General features: G+C 39.9%; 6 protein-coding genes across 6 annotated transcripts; 4 read left to right on the forward strand and 2 right to left on the reverse strand.

Moving 5' to 3' along the window:
* Positions 1–231: 231 nt before the first annotated feature.
* Positions 232–1,585, forward strand: SOCG_04574 (pyridoxine biosynthesis protein). The gene has a single exon (XM_013162320.1). It carries the CDS (start codon positions 495–497, stop codon positions 1,383–1,385), a length of 891 nt encoding a protein of 296 aa, XP_013017774.1. The 5' UTR covers positions 232–494; the 3' UTR covers positions 1,386–1,585.
* SOCG_04575 (S-adenosylmethionine-dependent methyltransferase (N(5)-glutamine)) lies at positions 1,417–2,868 on the reverse strand. The gene has a single exon (XM_013162321.1). It carries the CDS (start codon positions 2,594–2,596, stop codon positions 1,655–1,657), a length of 942 nt encoding a protein of 313 aa, XP_013017775.1. The 5' UTR covers positions 2,597–2,868; the 3' UTR covers positions 1,417–1,654.
* Positions 2,802–4,682, reverse strand: SOCG_04576 (RNA-binding protein). The gene has a single exon (XM_013162322.1). The coding sequence runs from the start codon at positions 4,211–4,213 to the stop codon at positions 3,368–3,370; it is 846 nt and encodes a 281-aa protein (XP_013017776.1). The 5' UTR covers positions 4,214–4,682; the 3' UTR covers positions 2,802–3,367.
* Positions 4,683–5,059: 377 nt separating this feature from the next.
* On the forward strand, positions 5,060–5,552 carry SOCG_05377 (uncharacterized protein). Its single transcript, XM_013162409.1, has one exon. The coding sequence runs from the start codon at positions 5,127–5,129 to the stop codon at positions 5,340–5,342; it is 216 nt and encodes a 71-aa protein (XP_013017863.1). The 5' UTR covers positions 5,060–5,126; the 3' UTR covers positions 5,343–5,552.
* Positions 5,553–5,712: 160 nt separating this feature from the next.
* Positions 5,713–12,295, forward strand: SOCG_04577 (multidomain vesicle coat component Sec16). Its single transcript, XM_013162323.1, has one exon. The coding sequence runs from the start codon at positions 5,971–5,973 to the stop codon at positions 11,947–11,949; it is 5,979 nt and encodes a 1,992-aa protein (XP_013017777.1). The 5' UTR covers positions 5,713–5,970; the 3' UTR covers positions 11,950–12,295.
* A 499-nt stretch (positions 12,296–12,794) lies between these two features.
* Positions 12,795–15,817, forward strand: SOCG_04578 (uncharacterized protein). The gene is made up of 2 exons (XM_013162324.1): positions 12,795–12,980; positions 13,393–15,817. Exons 1-2 carry the CDS (start codon positions 12,865–12,867, stop codon positions 15,425–15,427), a joined length of 2,151 nt encoding a protein of 716 aa, XP_013017778.1. The 5' UTR covers positions 12,795–12,864; the 3' UTR covers positions 15,428–15,817.
* The last annotated feature ends 248 nt before the right edge of the window (positions 15,818–16,065 follow it).

The raw sequence follows: 16,065 nt of genomic DNA on the forward strand, positions 1-16,065 counted from the left end.
AAATTAGCAAAATTAAAATCAAGCTATTGAAAAAAAAAGAAGTATATCAGCGGTCTTTTTTAATTTAATTTAATTTATTTTTACAATATTTACAATCTCAGATTGTTTATTTGTTTACATTTGATCGGGATACTTGCCTCCGGTCTTGTTCCGGAGTTTTATTCACACTGATTATCTCCTAATATATCTGATACGCCCAAGGTAACCTACTGATGTACCTCACCCTCACCCTTCGTTCAGGATATATAAATGGAAATTAACACAAACGAGGAAACCTGTCGTTTACCATCGCCACGAAAAAGAGGATTTTCGTGTTGGGAAAAGGAAATAAAAGAACCATTGAAGGATTCTTGGACTAAATTTTTGGTATAAAAAAAAAAGAATTTAATTGAAACTAGGTGGAATTGTTCTATTCGACTTTAATCTTTCGTTTTATTCTTATAATTTTCGTTGAATACGCAGAAAATTTCATTACAACTTTTTAGAATAACAAAATGATTTCTGAAAGTAAAGGATCTTTCCAAGTCAAGGCAGGACTTGCTCAAATGTTGAAGGGGGGTGTTATTATGGACGTTGTTAACCCCGAACAAGCTCGCATTGCTGAAGCTGCTGGTGCTTGTGCCGTTATGGCTTTGGAACGTGTTCCCGCTGACATCCGTGTTGAAGGTGGCGTTGCCCGTATGTCTGATCCCTCCATGATCAAGGAAATTCAAGCCGCTGTTTCTATCCCTGTCATGGCAAAGGTTCGTATTGGCCATTTCGTTGAGGCTCAAATTCTCGAGAGCATTGGCATCGATTATATCGATGAATCCGAAGTCTTGACTCCCGCTGATGATGTTCACCACGTTGACAAGTCAAACTTCACTGTCCCATTCGTTTGCGGTAGCCGCAACTTGGGAGAGGCTCTTCGCCGTATCTCCGAAGGTGCTGCTATGATCCGTACCAAGGGTGAAGCTGGTACTGGTGATGTTGTTGAAGCCGTCCGTCATACCCGTCAAATGCAAGGTGATCTCCGTCGCGTCAAAGCCATGGCCCCTGAAGAGCTCTATACATTTGCCAAGGAGATCGGTGCCCCTATTGATCTTGTTCGTGAATGCGCTCGATTGGGTCGTTTGCCCGTTGTCAACTTCGCTGCCGGTGGTGTTGCCACTCCTGCCGATGCTGCCATGATGATGCAGCTTGGCTGTGATGGTGTCTTTGTTGGTTCTGGTATCTTCTTGTCTGGTGACCCAGCTAAGCGTGCTCGTGCCATTGTTCGCGCTGTTACCCATTATAATGATCCTAAGATTTTGGCTGAAGTTAGCCAAAACCTTGGTACCGCCATGGTTGGTAGAAGTGTTCTTTCTTTGGAGGAGAAGGAAAAGCTTGCTACTCGTGGTTGGTAAACAGTAAATCTCTTTGCTTCTATTGTATTATAATTAGACATCTACCGGTACTTATAATTCTAATTTCATAATCTTCTTTTTGGTCTGTTTCTCTTTTTTGTTCCAAAATAGTCTTAATATCCCATAGAAATGCAAAGTTTTAATTGATTTTTCGTTGCCCTTCTGCGCATTACAAAATTATTGCTTGCCTGTACTTGTCGAATGTTCATAGTAGAGAACATTGCCTGGTATTATGAAAAATAAATATACATGAGTATAAACCAACCCTTCTATGGATTTTCATCCATGCTTTTGGTTTGAATTCCCTTTCGCTGAACAACTATTGTGCGGTCCAGGTTCGCAGAATCTTTCCAAATGGTAGCATCAAAGAAGCTGCCCGAAAACAACTCCTTGACAAAGTTGGCTTGTTTAGTAGAACCAACTTCAAACACGAGATATCTCAAGGCATTCTTGTTAAGGCATGGGTCCTTCAACAGTTTAAACACGTAAGCCGCAATGACTTTATAAAATTGGTTACCTTCCTCTTGAGCTACAAGCGCAAGCCTTGGCTCATACCTTTTCACACTTTGTTCTGTAGTGGTATGAAACTCAGTTGACGATATGTATGGCGGGTTGCATAAAACAACATGACATTCTCTCAACAAACCGAGCATTGCTTCTTGTGCAGATAAAACATTAACTTTGTGTAGTTGAGTGTCCAGCGTAGAGCTATCGTTCTTGCAAGCACGGAGGTTTCTGGCTGCTATGTTAAGCGCTTTCGAGGAAATATCGACAACGTGGAGATGATGAGGACGCTTGAGAGATGATGAAACGAAGCAGCTAATGCAGCCGGACCCTGCACACAAATCCATAATGCGTATGGGATTTGGAACTGGTATTGAATTCAACAAGGGAATCGTTCTTTCTATCCATTCTTCCGTTTCCCACCGGGGAATTAAAACTCCCGGTCTGCACTGAATGTCTAAAGAACCAAAGGGTTGTGTTCGTAAAATATACTGCAATGGGTACTTACGACCGCGTAATTTGCAGGCTTGTATAATTTTTCGTTGAATCTGCAGTTTACTGTCTTTTGGATGAAGTTCTCGTAATTCCTGACTGATCCATTTCCATTCTTGTTTCGCTTGCTCAATACTTTTGGTTGCTCGGTATAAATCAGCTAACCATCGATTCTTTTTTAAAAAAGCTTTCCATTTTAATTTATGTTGTAACATGAAGGAGAACCATTTAAATTCTTTTGATACGAGACTGACTGTATTCTTTTGTTAATAGTCTGCAGCTGCTAGGATATATAATTGCATGTTCGTGAAGCTATAGTCTAAAGAACATTGGATAAGTTATCCGGATTTAATTAAATTTACGAGAAACTAGTGTAACGCGAATGAAAAAAAAGGTAATAGAAAACATGCATTCTTGCTCAACTTCTGTAACGATGACAGTAGAATCTAACATCAGAGAAAATGAAAACAATATTACAACGTATGATAAAATTAATAACTCCTCTAAAACAAACACAGTTAAAACTGGATATCGGTTTAAAATACAGTGACAAAATGAGTGGTGGCTATTGAGCACTCATCTGTCAAATTTCTTATGTCCGTCTATGAATGAAATTGTAAGACAGAGTAGGGAAGGACAGACAATAATGTTTAATTTATTCCGTGTCGTCGTCGTACCGGTCTAAATAAAAAGCGAACAAGTAACAAGGCATATACACTACACACAAAAAGAAAGACAACTTTTTTGGAATTCCATAATGTCATAACCTTTGAAGCTTTCCTTTCTTTTAATAGATTAAACAAAAAACAAAACATTTATCACCTTTTCGCAAACATTAAAGGTTAATAAAAAACGTAAACAAGATTTAGAAGAGTTAAAGACTTCCAAAGATAAAGAAACCAATAAAACATTAAATAGAGATAGAGTAGAAGGGACGATGGAGATAATTATAACAATTAAAAAATTTCAAAGATAGCTTTGGTCTTTTAAGGATTCACGACAGCCACGTCAGACAAATTAATTAATAATTGAGCCAAACACTTTTTGGTGTTGTGGTCGTCCTTCAAGACATGGGCAAAAGTGGCATCCCGGAGTGGTTCGGGCAAACAATGGCGCAAAGCTTCTCTTGCACGAGGATTATCACTTAAACGAAGGTAGCAGCGAATGACATGCTTCAACAAGCGAAAAGCAAAAGAATCCACAAGCTGTAACACCATATTATTTAAAACAGAAGCGACGGCGTAAAAGCGCTCATAGGTTTGGCAAATGTATTGCAAGCCAACATCATCGCAAAGAAACTTTTGAACGATGAAGATGGCAACTGTTTTGGATAGCTCAGAGCCATTTTCCATGATACGAAGACACAAGGGAATAATTTCCGTAGAAAGCAGAAAATTGATGACTTCGGGAGAATCATTTTTAACAAGGGCACCAATGACACCCAAACTAGTCAAGCGAAGATACTCAAACGGTTTGGACTTGGAAAGGGTATTAAGAAAAGGGTACAAAAAGAGCGTGATATGAGCATTCAAAAAATGAATTCTAGTTTCAGGATGAGAGGCGATACACTGCAACAAAGCTAATGCATTACAGACACGGTTTGATGTCGGTCCTGTCAAAGTAGGGGGATTAAGAAGTGGATAGACGCTTATGATTTCTTGTAATAACGCGGTCATAACGCCATAAGAATGCCAAAGGATCAAAGCCAAATCTTCGTATTGTTCGCGTTTACGCGACAATTCCACCAACGCTTGTTCACGTTGTGTACCTTGAACAATTTCAATAATCCATTCGTAGACAAGAGCTGGTTCATAAGAGGTAGGGGACTCCATTTGTAAAAAAAGTGATAATAATAATATGTGAGCAACAAAATCAATCCAGGTCTTTTCGCAGAAAAAGGAATTCAACTCCAATCCAGTCCCGTAAAATCTAACAATATGTGTAAGACGCAAACAAGGACAAGTGCTGTGCTGCTTCTAATGTTTTAATCGTATAGATGTGGTCGTCACAAAATTTCAAAGAAAAAAAAAGAACGACGCGTATTCTTTTTATAAATAGCCGGCTACAAAGAAAGGTCCACAAAACGATCCTAGTAAAAAGAACTAGTCATCCAATAAATATGTTTTATAGAGTATAACAATTTTCTAAAGCAAGTGCCAATTGTTTACTCCTTTTTTGGATGCTTTCAACACCTTAGAAATGAAAGAAAATGGGTATTTTATAGAAAATGCGGTTTTTTACGTTTTCGTTAAGTCGTTGCGGAAGGTAGCCTGTGTTTCGTACCCAGCAAATAACGGTAAGAAACCCGGATTACGAAGTAAGTTAGAGTGTGCAAAAACACATACCAATAAATACCGCAATGTGGTAATAAATAAACAAAGAAAAATTGTATGTTGTCAAAAAAATACATCTGAAAGAAATAAATCTGTGAAGAGTGTTGACATATTGTTGAACATGTCTATTTTCTTCTTTAGCTGTTGTAATTAATGACCCAGCTTTAACTAACCGAAGGTTTTTCGTTTTCTACACAGATAGGCAATTTATGAAAAAGATATACATGAAGAAAAAAAATACAATGTTCTAAGTTATTTTAGCAAGTTTGGATGTATAGAAAAAAAATTAAAAAATTTCAGAAAGGTATAAAAGGACCGCTGATCCCTTTCTTGTCGGGTTGAAAGTTGACACCCATCGAATTTGATTCCTCTTGAGCTTTTTTAATTTGCATTGATAAAGGAATTGAATGCGATGGGGAGAAGAACTGTCCTTTCTCCAAGCGTATTCGAGGTTCTCCTACCCTTGAGTTCCCCGTGGAAAGGCGACATATCGTATGGTCTATTCTTTAGTAATAAATATAATCTTATGCTGGTTTCTCATAATCTAAAACTGCGTGCCCATAATAGCCTTAGTAGTAATAGGTATATAGCGTTAGTAATAGTAGAGTGTTTGTGTAAAAAATCCTAGTAAATACAAGTTTCTGTTATGTCAAGAAACAGTTTTCATTTCTGTCGCAAGTTGTCGTCTGATAGATCATTGCAACAGAATGCTTGATTCCCTTAGCATCAGGGAACAGAGTGAAATAGTGACACTTGACAGGCAAGGGTTGCCCGAATCTTTTCGATACTCATATTCAAGATATAAATGTATAAGACATCCCTTGTACTCGACAGATAGCTTTTTCATGTTCTAATAGCATGCACTGCTTTCTTGTGAGTAGAACATATGATATCATACAAAAACATATACATTTATTAAGATAACCCCAATAACCCAATGCATCATGTTCGAATCCCATCAAGAACCCATTTTTAAGGATGAACTGGTGCCATTAGACATTCCTCTGTTCTTACACAACAAACGCAGTCAGATCGCTATTTTCTCTAATCCTGCATTGATAATATCAAAGGAGCGTCACTATTGTTTGCTTTCTCTGTAAATTAGTCTTCGGATGGCAAGTTATCAAAGGAATTTAAAGATCACCTTTCACTAATTCCCTAATCATTTGATTCATATATTGTACAACCGTTTTGTGGATAGAAAGAGAGCTTCTAGTAATTCGTCATCCTTTTTTTAATATCCCATATTATATCCTATGGATGCCGAATTGACTTCCAACAACAAAGGGGAGTCTGTGCCCTCAGCAGTTCAGAACGATTCTTCCATTGAATTAAACAAGACTGAGTCTCCTAAACAACTGCATGATTCGGAAAAACCACAATCTACGATGAGTCAAAATGACAAACAAGAAATGGATCAACCAAACACTTTTGCGGCATCCCATTTAGAAGATGTTGCGGAGATTTCCGATGTTCGCAATCAGAATACCTTACCGAATACTTCCGCTGATTTTATATCGAACCAGGATATAGGAAATACAAAGAATGAAGACGAGTCAAAGCCTAGCGAATCCGAGCCTGCTTCTAAACAAGAGCCTGAAGAGGTTCGTTCACAGAATGATGAGGAATCAAAACCTAGTGAACCAGAGTCAGTTGCTAAGCAAGATTCCCAACAAGTTCATACACAGAATGATGAAGAGTCGAAACCTAGTGAACCAGAGTCAGTTGCTAAGCAAGATTCCCAACAAGCTCATACACAGAATGATGAAGAGTCGAAACCTAGTGAACCAGAGTCAGTTGCTACCCAGGATCCTGAAGATGTTGATACGCAGAATGACAATGAGACAAAAAGAGATGAACAGAAGCCTGTTGCAAAGCAAGAGTCGAAACAAGTCCATGCACAGAATAATGAGGAATTAAAGCCCAGTGAGCCGGATTCTATACATGATAAGGCACAGGCTGAAAACAAAGGTGAAACTGTTTCGTTCGTTCCATCATCCAAGGATTCTTTTAAGTCGCAAACCACAATCGATCATTCAAAAGAAGTAAAGCAAGATGCACTTCCAAAGATGGAACCACAACAACAAAATGCTAATGTTACTGAAGATGTCACCCAGAAAACACCCGCCTTCACTGATGAGGGTGCAGTAGAAGGTGTCTCTTCTTCCGCGGATGACCGCGTCACCGTCTCCAATTTATTTGCTAATGATGAACCTTCCAGTTTGGGTTTTTTTGATAATCTTACGAAAACTGCAGATTTCCATCCTTCTACTGAGATGAATAGCAGTGAAGGCTTTTTTGGCCAATTCAACCAAGGAAACGAGATTAACGCCCAAGATGAAACCTCCTATAATAACTATAATGAATCTCAGCTCGCACCTCCAAAATCAGCTATGGAACCTGATTATGAACAACCTGTTTCTGCATCTACTGAACCCGTTTTATCATCCTCTTCAAAGCACTTAGAAATGGACTATCGAAATGAAGAGCTATTGGTACCAAATAATGAGCCATTCAGTGAAAATAATTACGATAAAGAAGCGACTGGTGTTTATACTGATGGAGTACAACGTAGCTCAAGTGACATTTTTCATCAACAATCTTCCGAACCGACACAAGCAGCAAATAAAGATGAATTACAGGGCACACCCGCTTTTTACGAAAATCCTCACAATAGATCTAACGTGGGAGCATCTCAGGCTGGTGAGGAAACTGAAGATCTCTTTCAAAATAATCCCGAAGAGGAGGAAAGATTTTTTAATGAAGTTCTACAACCTCATGAACAAGCTTCTCCTACACAACCAAAGGACCATGTTACTGACCCTTCCTTGAATGTTATTTCTTCCTTTGAGCAGCCTTCTGCAGACGAAGATGTCGCTTTGTTCAATAAATACGCCAACAATGAGACGCCTTCAGAGACCTTGCCGGAAAACAGCAATGAAAATGATAATGAATTGATAGATGATTCTGAATTTTCTTCGTTATTGGATAATTTCTTAAAACCAGTTGCTGAAGCACCTGCTCAATCGTATGCTTCTTCCTATATTCCCGCCCCTCTGAAACAGTCGCCGACTACACCGTTACCTCCTTTAGATACTAGAAAGCATTCGTCGTCTCAGATTTCTAAACCTTTTGTTGCCTCTAAAGAAGGCTATAGCTCACCATATGATCTTCCAGAAGAAATTGTTCAACAAGCTCAACAAAAGCGGTCTGCCACATATACGTCTGCTCGAAAAGCTGCCCAAATTTCTGCGTCAAAAGTTAGTTCCCCTACGTTAAATAGTTTTCAAGGACTTAATGCTTCTCTTGCCACTCCAGAAACCGTGGTTCCGCCTAGTACCGTCCGAGAGCCTGTTGGTGCTTTCCCAGGTCCTCCTGTTATGAATCCTCGTCTTTCTTCAACTCCAGCTCCTATTCCAGTTGCGAAAACAGTTAGAGCGAGCGACAGTGTATATGGGAAAGGGAGATATACTCCTGATTTATCTAGCAAAATACCTTCAGCAGCTCCAAGAGCCCCTATACAGGAACCAAAGACTTTGGAAACGAAGCCTCCCATAACGCGAAAGTACACAAAATCTCCATATGCTCCCATAGTTTCTCCCAACGAACTTACGCATGTTCAACAAGTGTCTCGTCCTCCAGTTTCTTATACTCCGGTTGAAACTCAAAAGCCCCTGGCATCGGTCCCTAGTGTTTCTCCCCCAATTAACCAAGCAGCTACAAATAGTGGCTTTGCTATCCCTAATGAACCACCGACTGTACCACAGACCAAAGTAGGCTATTCGCCATTAGCAAAGGTTGGAAGAGCATATCCTAGCGTTCCAGATCTGCAATCTCACGAGTCTGCTTTTGATCAATCTTCACCGTTTATGAACGGGAGTGAAATACAGTCCATTAGAGGTAGCACAGCGCCACCGCTGTCCCCTGCTCAAGTTCATCCGTATACTCCAGTACACAATATATCAGCGTATAACAGAGCTGACCCAACGCTAAATCAAGGATATAACACAGAACATGCTTTCCCTTCAGATATCCCGGGGACTACTCTTCCTCCACCTGAACGCCCTATGTCTCGGACAAGGAGCCCTGTTTTTCTTCATAGGGAAAGCATACCGGATCGACCAGCTACTGTTTCGTTGCCTGCTAAGCAACCATATCTGAGCGAAAGGAAGAGTTTGAGTGACCTAAAGCGAGACCCCAATTTTACCGAGAGCGCTAACTCATTATCAATCGAAACCAGAGTTGGCAACAATTATTTAAGTGCTCATTCAGCTCAACCATATTCGAATATGTCGTCTCAACCTTTAGACCCACGATCTAATACGGTCGCATCCGTTCCTGTATCGCCAAACTTTGCTACTTCTAATCCCATAAACAATATATTTTCATCTAATGAAACCGTACAGCAACAAATAGATCTAATTAGGACAAAGCCAAAGCCTATCATATGTTTTGGCCCTTGTGGAACGGTCATTACTTCTTTTCCAGTCTCTACTCAATTTTACTCCGTCAATGGAAGGAAAGATAGTCTCCAGCCAGGACTTTTGAAACTTCAAAGCCTAAGTGATGTAGTGCCTCAGGCATATGAATACGATAATAAATTCCCTGGCCCTTTCATTGCTTCTAATGATAAACTTGAGAAAAATGCTAAAAATGCAGCAAAAGAATGGATCTCTAAATATATAGAGAATTTGAAGTTGGGATTATCTTACGCATCTCCTGATGATGCAACCAAATTAGAAGATAAGTTGTTATTGCTTCAGACAATGGAGCAACTTCTCAGCATACCGGATATGTCAAAGTTTCCAGAAAGTCTGGTGAAAATTCTTGTTCCTGGATTTGAGAAGCCTGCTCCTTGTAATACCGAGACAACCGTACAAGAGTTAATTAGTCCTGAAAGATCTGTTGATAGTTCTCCCGTGGTATCTGCGGGAAATACTACAGGCTCCTTCCTAGAGCGCATTTACGGTTACTTGCTAATTGGTGACAAGGAGGAAGCGCTCAATTTTGCTTTACAAGAGAAGCAGTGGTCATTTGCTTTAATTATCTCATTTGCATTAGGGCCAAAGGTTTTGGAAGGAACAGTAAGGAGTTTTGCAAAGTCTGAAGTAAAAATGGAGATGCTGAAGCCAGGTGTTGGTATAAATCTTCAGTTAGCACTGCAGTTACTATCTGGAGCCGATGCAGCATCATTATCTGAATTTTCGAGTACATCGTCTTTATTAAATTTATCAGCTCAATCGGCTACTACAAATGCTTTGGCTTCATGGAAGGAGTTGGTTGCTAACATCATTTGTAGTCAATACAAGGATAAAAATAATGCATTAATTGAACTAGGAAAATTGCTTCTTCAGGAGAGACGAGTCTATGCTGCTCATTTAGTGTTTATGTTGACATTTTCTTCTGAAATTTGCTCACAGCATCCTCAATCTTTGTTTCACTTGTTGGGCCTTCCTAAGGATGGAAGCTTACCTACCCGTGAAGAGTTACTAGACAGTGTTCAATTGACTGAAGTATTGGCTTTGATTTATAGTATTCATATCGATCGAGGTGTGATTACATATCCTCATTTAATGAACGATCGGTTATACCTTGCTACGACGTTGTCGGAAAACGGGGAGACGCATACAGCTAAAAAATATTGTGAACTGATTGGTACATACCTGAATAAAGCATCTAAGAAGCAGTCAAACTTGGATCCGGACTTCATTTTCGCTGTACGAGACTTGACCCAACAAATTTTTGAAAATAGTTCTAGCGAAGATGTTACTACATCGTGGTTGGGTAGAACAGTATCAAGACCGCGTTTAGATAATGTGCTTTCTTCATTGGGCAGCAAGTTCAGCAAGTTTGTCGCTGGAGAAAATGACTATGACATTTCTCGCCCGGCAACCGCCAACGACGGACCGTTTGGAAAAGTAGCTGCTCATCAGGAAGCCACTTCACGAGCTGGGTCCGCAATGGGATATGGAAGTAAAAATGATATGAGGCCTTATTCATCTGGAGTATTGAACTCTAATGACATGATTGCTCATTATGGTATGGGTCAGGGAAGCACACCATATATGAATAGATATGAGCCGGCTGGCGTAAGCAATGAGTTTTCTTATGCTCCACCATCTGCCTTGCAAGAACAGCAGGACAATATTTCCAGTCTTAATTTGGCCGCTGAATCTCAAGTATCTTCACCACGGCAAATGCAAGCTCAGTTCGGTTTGAAACAACCATCAGTTCATGGAAGCGGCATTAGTCACCCTCAGTATACTCCATTGGTACCCCCCGTTACCGCTAAGAATGCTTATATGCCGCGCACTTCTGTTGAAGAAGGATTTGAGAATAGCGTGGAAGGGGAACCTCTCGAAAGTCCTTACCAATACAGAGCTCCTGTTCCTGAAGCTCATTTGGTTCCCACTGCACCTCAATACGCACCTTCACAATATGCCCCTTCAGTACAGACAAATGAGCCATCGCCATATGCTCCAATAAATACGAATGCATATGTACCCAAGGCCCCCGAAGCTCAGAAAGAGCAGAATCAGATGGAACGTTTGACTACATCCATGCAAGATCTAAGTTTTAATCCTGATCGAAGCGAGCAAGCTAAAAGAGCAGCTGCTCAAAATGTTGCAGAACTTGTGAAACGCGAAGAAGAAGAAAAGGCCAAGGAGAAAGCTGCTGCTTCAGAAAAGAAAAGCAATAAGAAGGGATGGTTTTCGAAGCTTTTACGCAGAGATGATAACAAGGAACAATCGTCAGTATATCAAGCTAAATTAGGAGAGAAATCACATTTGCGATATGACAAAGAGTTAAGACGATGGGTGAATGAAGATGGTTCTGACTTGAACAATCAAGTGGCACCACCTCCACCTCCACCAAAGATTAATCCAAGTAAATCTATGGGTAGTGCACCTCCTAGTGTACCTATGACTATGCCGACGCAGGCGCCAAATGAAATAACACCTCCAGTGATGCCAGTCCCGAGTGCAGCAGCCACTCTTGATGAGAAACTACCTTCTGCGTCAGTTGGATTACCAACAACTTTAGAATCCGGAAACTCACCTGGCTTGCCGAATATACCAGCGATCCCTCCAGCGAGTCGTGCAACTCCAGGTGCGAAGACGGCAAGTGCTGATCCCTTGGAAGATATCTTACATTCCGTTCCTCCCCCGGCTACAGGACGACGTGGAAAAGGTAAGACGAGTAAACGATATGTGGATATTATGAGAGATACGTGAAGATTTGATCATGCAGACGTTTTTTCTTCTTGATCTTGAAAAAGCAGTAAGAAGGAAATGGATTCGAATATGATTTCTAGAATGTATAACCTCTACTCTTTATGTTTTATCATTGAGAGATAATGATATTTACGAAAGTCTATGATAGAAAGCAATAACTATGAAAAGATCAAAGGCAGCCATTCGAAGTGCGTGTAATATTATAAACATCCACTAAATCACGGGAAACTCATGAAAAATCGCAGCCACTGTTGAAACCTAATCAAACTAGACACTAGACAAGGAGTTGAACAAGATAATAGATGATGAAACAAAGTTTTCCTTTTAGTAAACAAGAGTTTTTTACATGTGCTTTCATTTCTACTTCCAATTATACCTTGGACTTTTCCATTATACTTTAATTCAGCCTAGGTACTGTCTAACGTCTTTCACCGTACTTTTATGAATGCTTTAATTGTAAACGAGCGCTTATGCTCAACTATACTATTCAAATTGAAACAACCGACAAGTAAGACCATCAGATAGGCAGTTCGGTTTCAATATACTATGCGTATAGAAAACGGAAACCCGACAATCATCGTACTTTTGTGAAAAGAATTACTCTACAAAGCAAAACAAGTAAAAACATTACAAATACTGTATCAACTTATATTAAAAGAGCTTATATTAAGCTGAATACTAGCTTAAAACGTAGAAAGCTTCCCTCGCTTCTTGTAGTTTCCTATCCTCGAAGATTTTTGAAATGTTATTATATAATTATATATGTCCATTATATTGTGCAAAAAGGGTTAATCTGTTCTGCACTAACACGAACGAACCACACACTGCATACAGCGAGGTCGCTGTGCTAATTGTATTTGGCTACCTCCAACTCCACCAAAACATTCCCCAGGACAACCGGAAACTTCATTTTCAATGACGAAGGAATGGGATTGTCGAAGAGAACAAATTGTCGAACTTTCCAAAGTTCATGGAATGACGGTTCGTGAATTGCAGACGCGGATGTCCAAGTTATACAACTTTGAAGCCAGGTAGGTAAAAAAATGGTTATGGATATTTTAAGAAGTGGATGATATACTTAAAGGAAGTAATTCAAGAGATTCGACTACGAAAGAGAGAGAATTTTGAGAAGCTAGAGATCTAAGGTCCCTAGAATGATTGCAGAAGAGAAACAACGAAGAAATATTATTCTGCGTCAAAACATCTTCAAGCTGAATATTCGCTAGCATAGAATGGTTTTCGAAGTTTTAATATTTGTGGTTTCGTACTTTGTTCTTTTGGGTCCTGGAACCGGTAGACGGACAAGAATGAAACTATACGTTTGCTTTCCTTTTGAATGTCTATTTCTTGTTTATGTTCATAAAAGTATCATTTCAAGTCTTATCGTATCATAAATTTTATATTATTCTTCGTTGTAGAGCTTTTACTAACTTTATACTTCAGTATCCGATCTTACAAACGCGTTCTCGCCAGATGGAGGATTCATATACATCGACAACGATTTATTTTGCCGCGGACAGAAGAAGCAGCCGCACGCACTGCTACAGGAGATGTTTCAAAAGCACTCGACGAGTTGGTTGCTCAGCTATTCTATGCAAGACAAAGCGATAAAGATTCGCTTGCACAAATTGAAGCTAATTTTGGTTTACGTCTTTCAAAGCGTGCCCTTCACTATCGTCGGAAGAGACTTTCGTTAAAACGGGCTATTACCAAAACTCGAGACTCTTCCAACTTTCATCCCCCTACGTCGTCATCCCCAACTTCGCTCCATCTGTCTCAACAGCATTACCCTCATCCTCTTTCATCGGATCCACGGTCTCAAGAACAGCGAAGCATTCCTTTACTTGTTCATTCCTCTCTTCTTTCTGGGGGAGCATCTCCTCCTTCTTCTTCCCCTGCCTCTTCGTCTTCTTCTCACCCAAATTCAGTTGCTATGACGGAGACAAGGACTCCATCTCACTCGGTCCTTAATTCCCATTCTCCCATAACCGCTTCATCTCCATCTAGCACTCATCCCCATCCATTAGCCATGATTCCTTCTTACTCTTCTAATTACCCAGTTGCTCCAGAATTTACACCCTCTTCTTCTCATGGCGCTTCTGTTCCTTCTCTCCCATATTTGCAGAATCCCCCGGTTTTTCATTCTTCTGCCTCTCTTCGCCGTCCTTCTCAGCTTGCTTTCTCCCACCATTTACCAACACCGCCTCCTCCTCCTCCCCATACTCCACTCCCGTTTTTGTTTCATTCTAAAAACCAAGCTACTCAGTCTCATGATATCAATTACCCTTCACAAACTCAAAATCATCCTTCTTCGTTCGTTCCCGCTCCGGTCCCTCAAGAACCTCCTGAAAATCTTTCGGACCCTGCTATCGCATCTACAGCTTCTAATTCTACCTATCCTCCTTCTCGGTTTCCGCCATCGAACCATTTTTACTTAAACCATGTCCCCGGGTCTTCTTTCCCCGAGCAGACACACCCGAGTCATAATCCTACTTCAGCTATGAACGTCGTGTCACTTCCTCCTTATTCTTCATTTCCTTCCTCGTCTTCTCTCCCTCCGCTTCCTGGTTTTCCTCAACAAACTCATTCCCATATTCCTTCTAGTCCCGCCGAAGCGAATGGAGAACATCTCGCAGCTCGCTCCACCAATCCTTCTGTTTATGCTAGTTATATGGGAGATCATCAAGAAAACGGAAAATCGAGCTTTTCTCAAGCATATATGCCTTTGCATGAGGAAGGACAACATTTGCAGCTACCTCACCATGTTCCTCCAACTCATTCTCCCATGCTAACTGTAGCATCCGAGCACAAACCGTCAGTTTCAACTTGCTTCGTTGGGGGGCATCAATATCAATCACCAAAGTCTCCAAAGATGAGACAGCCCCATCTGGAGGTGTCAGAACACCCTATGCGTGAATCATTTTTGGAGCCCATTGATAAAGAAGTTAAGCCTTCAGAAGAATTGTTAAACTCAATCCAATATCAGATTGGTGAAACTCACCGCGGCTCGATTTATACGCCAATGCTGAATGTACCAAATGCAGCCGCCCCACAACACTCTTTGCCTCCTCCTAATACATATATTCAGGAACAGATGACAAGTCCAAACCAACATCCCCAGTATACAATGCCGATGCAGAATTATTCCTCCGTCCAGTATCAACCTGTCATGCCTTCCAGTGATGTTACAAACCCATCAGTACATTTTGCTTCTTCTCAGCAGTTAAATATACCCGAAGAGAATTTGGCACATTATGCCATGCCTAATACCTATACGGGTCGATTCCCTCAGACGTCTTATCATCCGTCTGCTAATTTACTAGATGCTAGCGCTTCATTGAACCCCGTTCAGAATCCACTCATTATGCTTCATCATACCAATCAAGATTATATTGCTATGGGAAGACCTGAACATTCTATCCCAGAGCAAACCCATATTGTTCCCGCTTATTCTGATGTCGACTCGCGTTTTGTTTAAGAATAATTATCCACTAATTTTTTGTATAATTTCATTCTCTAATATTTTTGTGAATATTCTCTTCTTTTTTGTTTCGTTTTATTTCTTTTAATTTACCACCACCAATTCGCTCGTTTTTACCTATGGAAATTTTATTGATGTCGAGAGTACTATAGATTTTACTATGTGTTTACGGATGCTTTTTTTTTCTTCTTTTTTTATTTTTGTGCGGTAAGAGGACTCAATTGGAAGTCATATTTTGGTTTCTACTTTTGGGGGTTTATCGATTACCTATAGCTGTTTATATAACATTTTTTTTCGATTTTTCTATGAACACAATGAGGTATTTGATAAGTGTTGATTTTGTCGTTGTAATCAAAGAAAGAGAAGCTTTTGGTGACTGTACATGTAATATCAGTAATCCAGCATGCAATCTCATTTCAATTATTCAAGTAAAAATATCTACTTCATGGACCCTTCTTTAAAGTGTAAATTTAAGGAATAGGTTCTGTATGCGTGTAAATCGTTTGATGCTGGACCTTTATGGCTCTTTAAAATCACGTTCTTTTCTTCTTGAAAATCTTTGAAAAGGAAAGGTTTAATTTAATTTTTACAATGAATGTGCCAGCGAATATAGACTACAAAATATACAGTTAGAA

This window comes from Schizosaccharomyces octosporus (assembly GCF_000150505.1).
Source record: "Schizosaccharomyces octosporus yFS286 unplaced genomic scaffold supercont6.1, whole genome shotgun sequence".
NCBI classification, from domain to species: domain Eukaryota; kingdom Fungi; phylum Ascomycota; class Schizosaccharomycetes; order Schizosaccharomycetales; family Schizosaccharomycetaceae; genus Schizosaccharomyces; species Schizosaccharomyces octosporus.

Bases quoted from the DNA above. Each gene is read 5' to 3' on its own strand.
- SOCG_04576 (XM_013162322.1), bottom strand. From the start codon at position 4,213: ATGGAGTCCCCTACCTCTTATGAACCAGCTCTTGTCTACGAATGGATT.
- SOCG_04578 (XM_013162324.1), top strand. From the start codon at position 12,865: ATGACGAAGGAATGGGATTGTCGAAGAGAACAAATTGTCGAACTTTCC. The intron at 12,981-13,392 runs GTAGGTAAAAAA...TTTATACTTCAG, and splicing joins TTATACAACTTTGAAGCCAG to TATCCGATCTTACAAACGCG.
- SOCG_04577 (XM_013162323.1), top strand. From the start codon at position 5,971: ATGGATGCCGAATTGACTTCCAACAACAAAGGGGAGTCTGTGCCCTCA.
- SOCG_04574 (XM_013162320.1), top strand. From the start codon at position 495: ATGATTTCTGAAAGTAAAGGATCTTTCCAAGTCAAGGCAGGACTTGCT.
- SOCG_05377 (XM_013162409.1), top strand. From the start codon at position 5,127: ATGGGGAGAAGAACTGTCCTTTCTCCAAGCGTATTCGAGGTTCTCCTA.
- SOCG_04575 (XM_013162321.1), bottom strand. From the start codon at position 2,596: ATGTTACAACATAAATTAAAATGGAAAGCTTTTTTAAAAAAGAATCGA.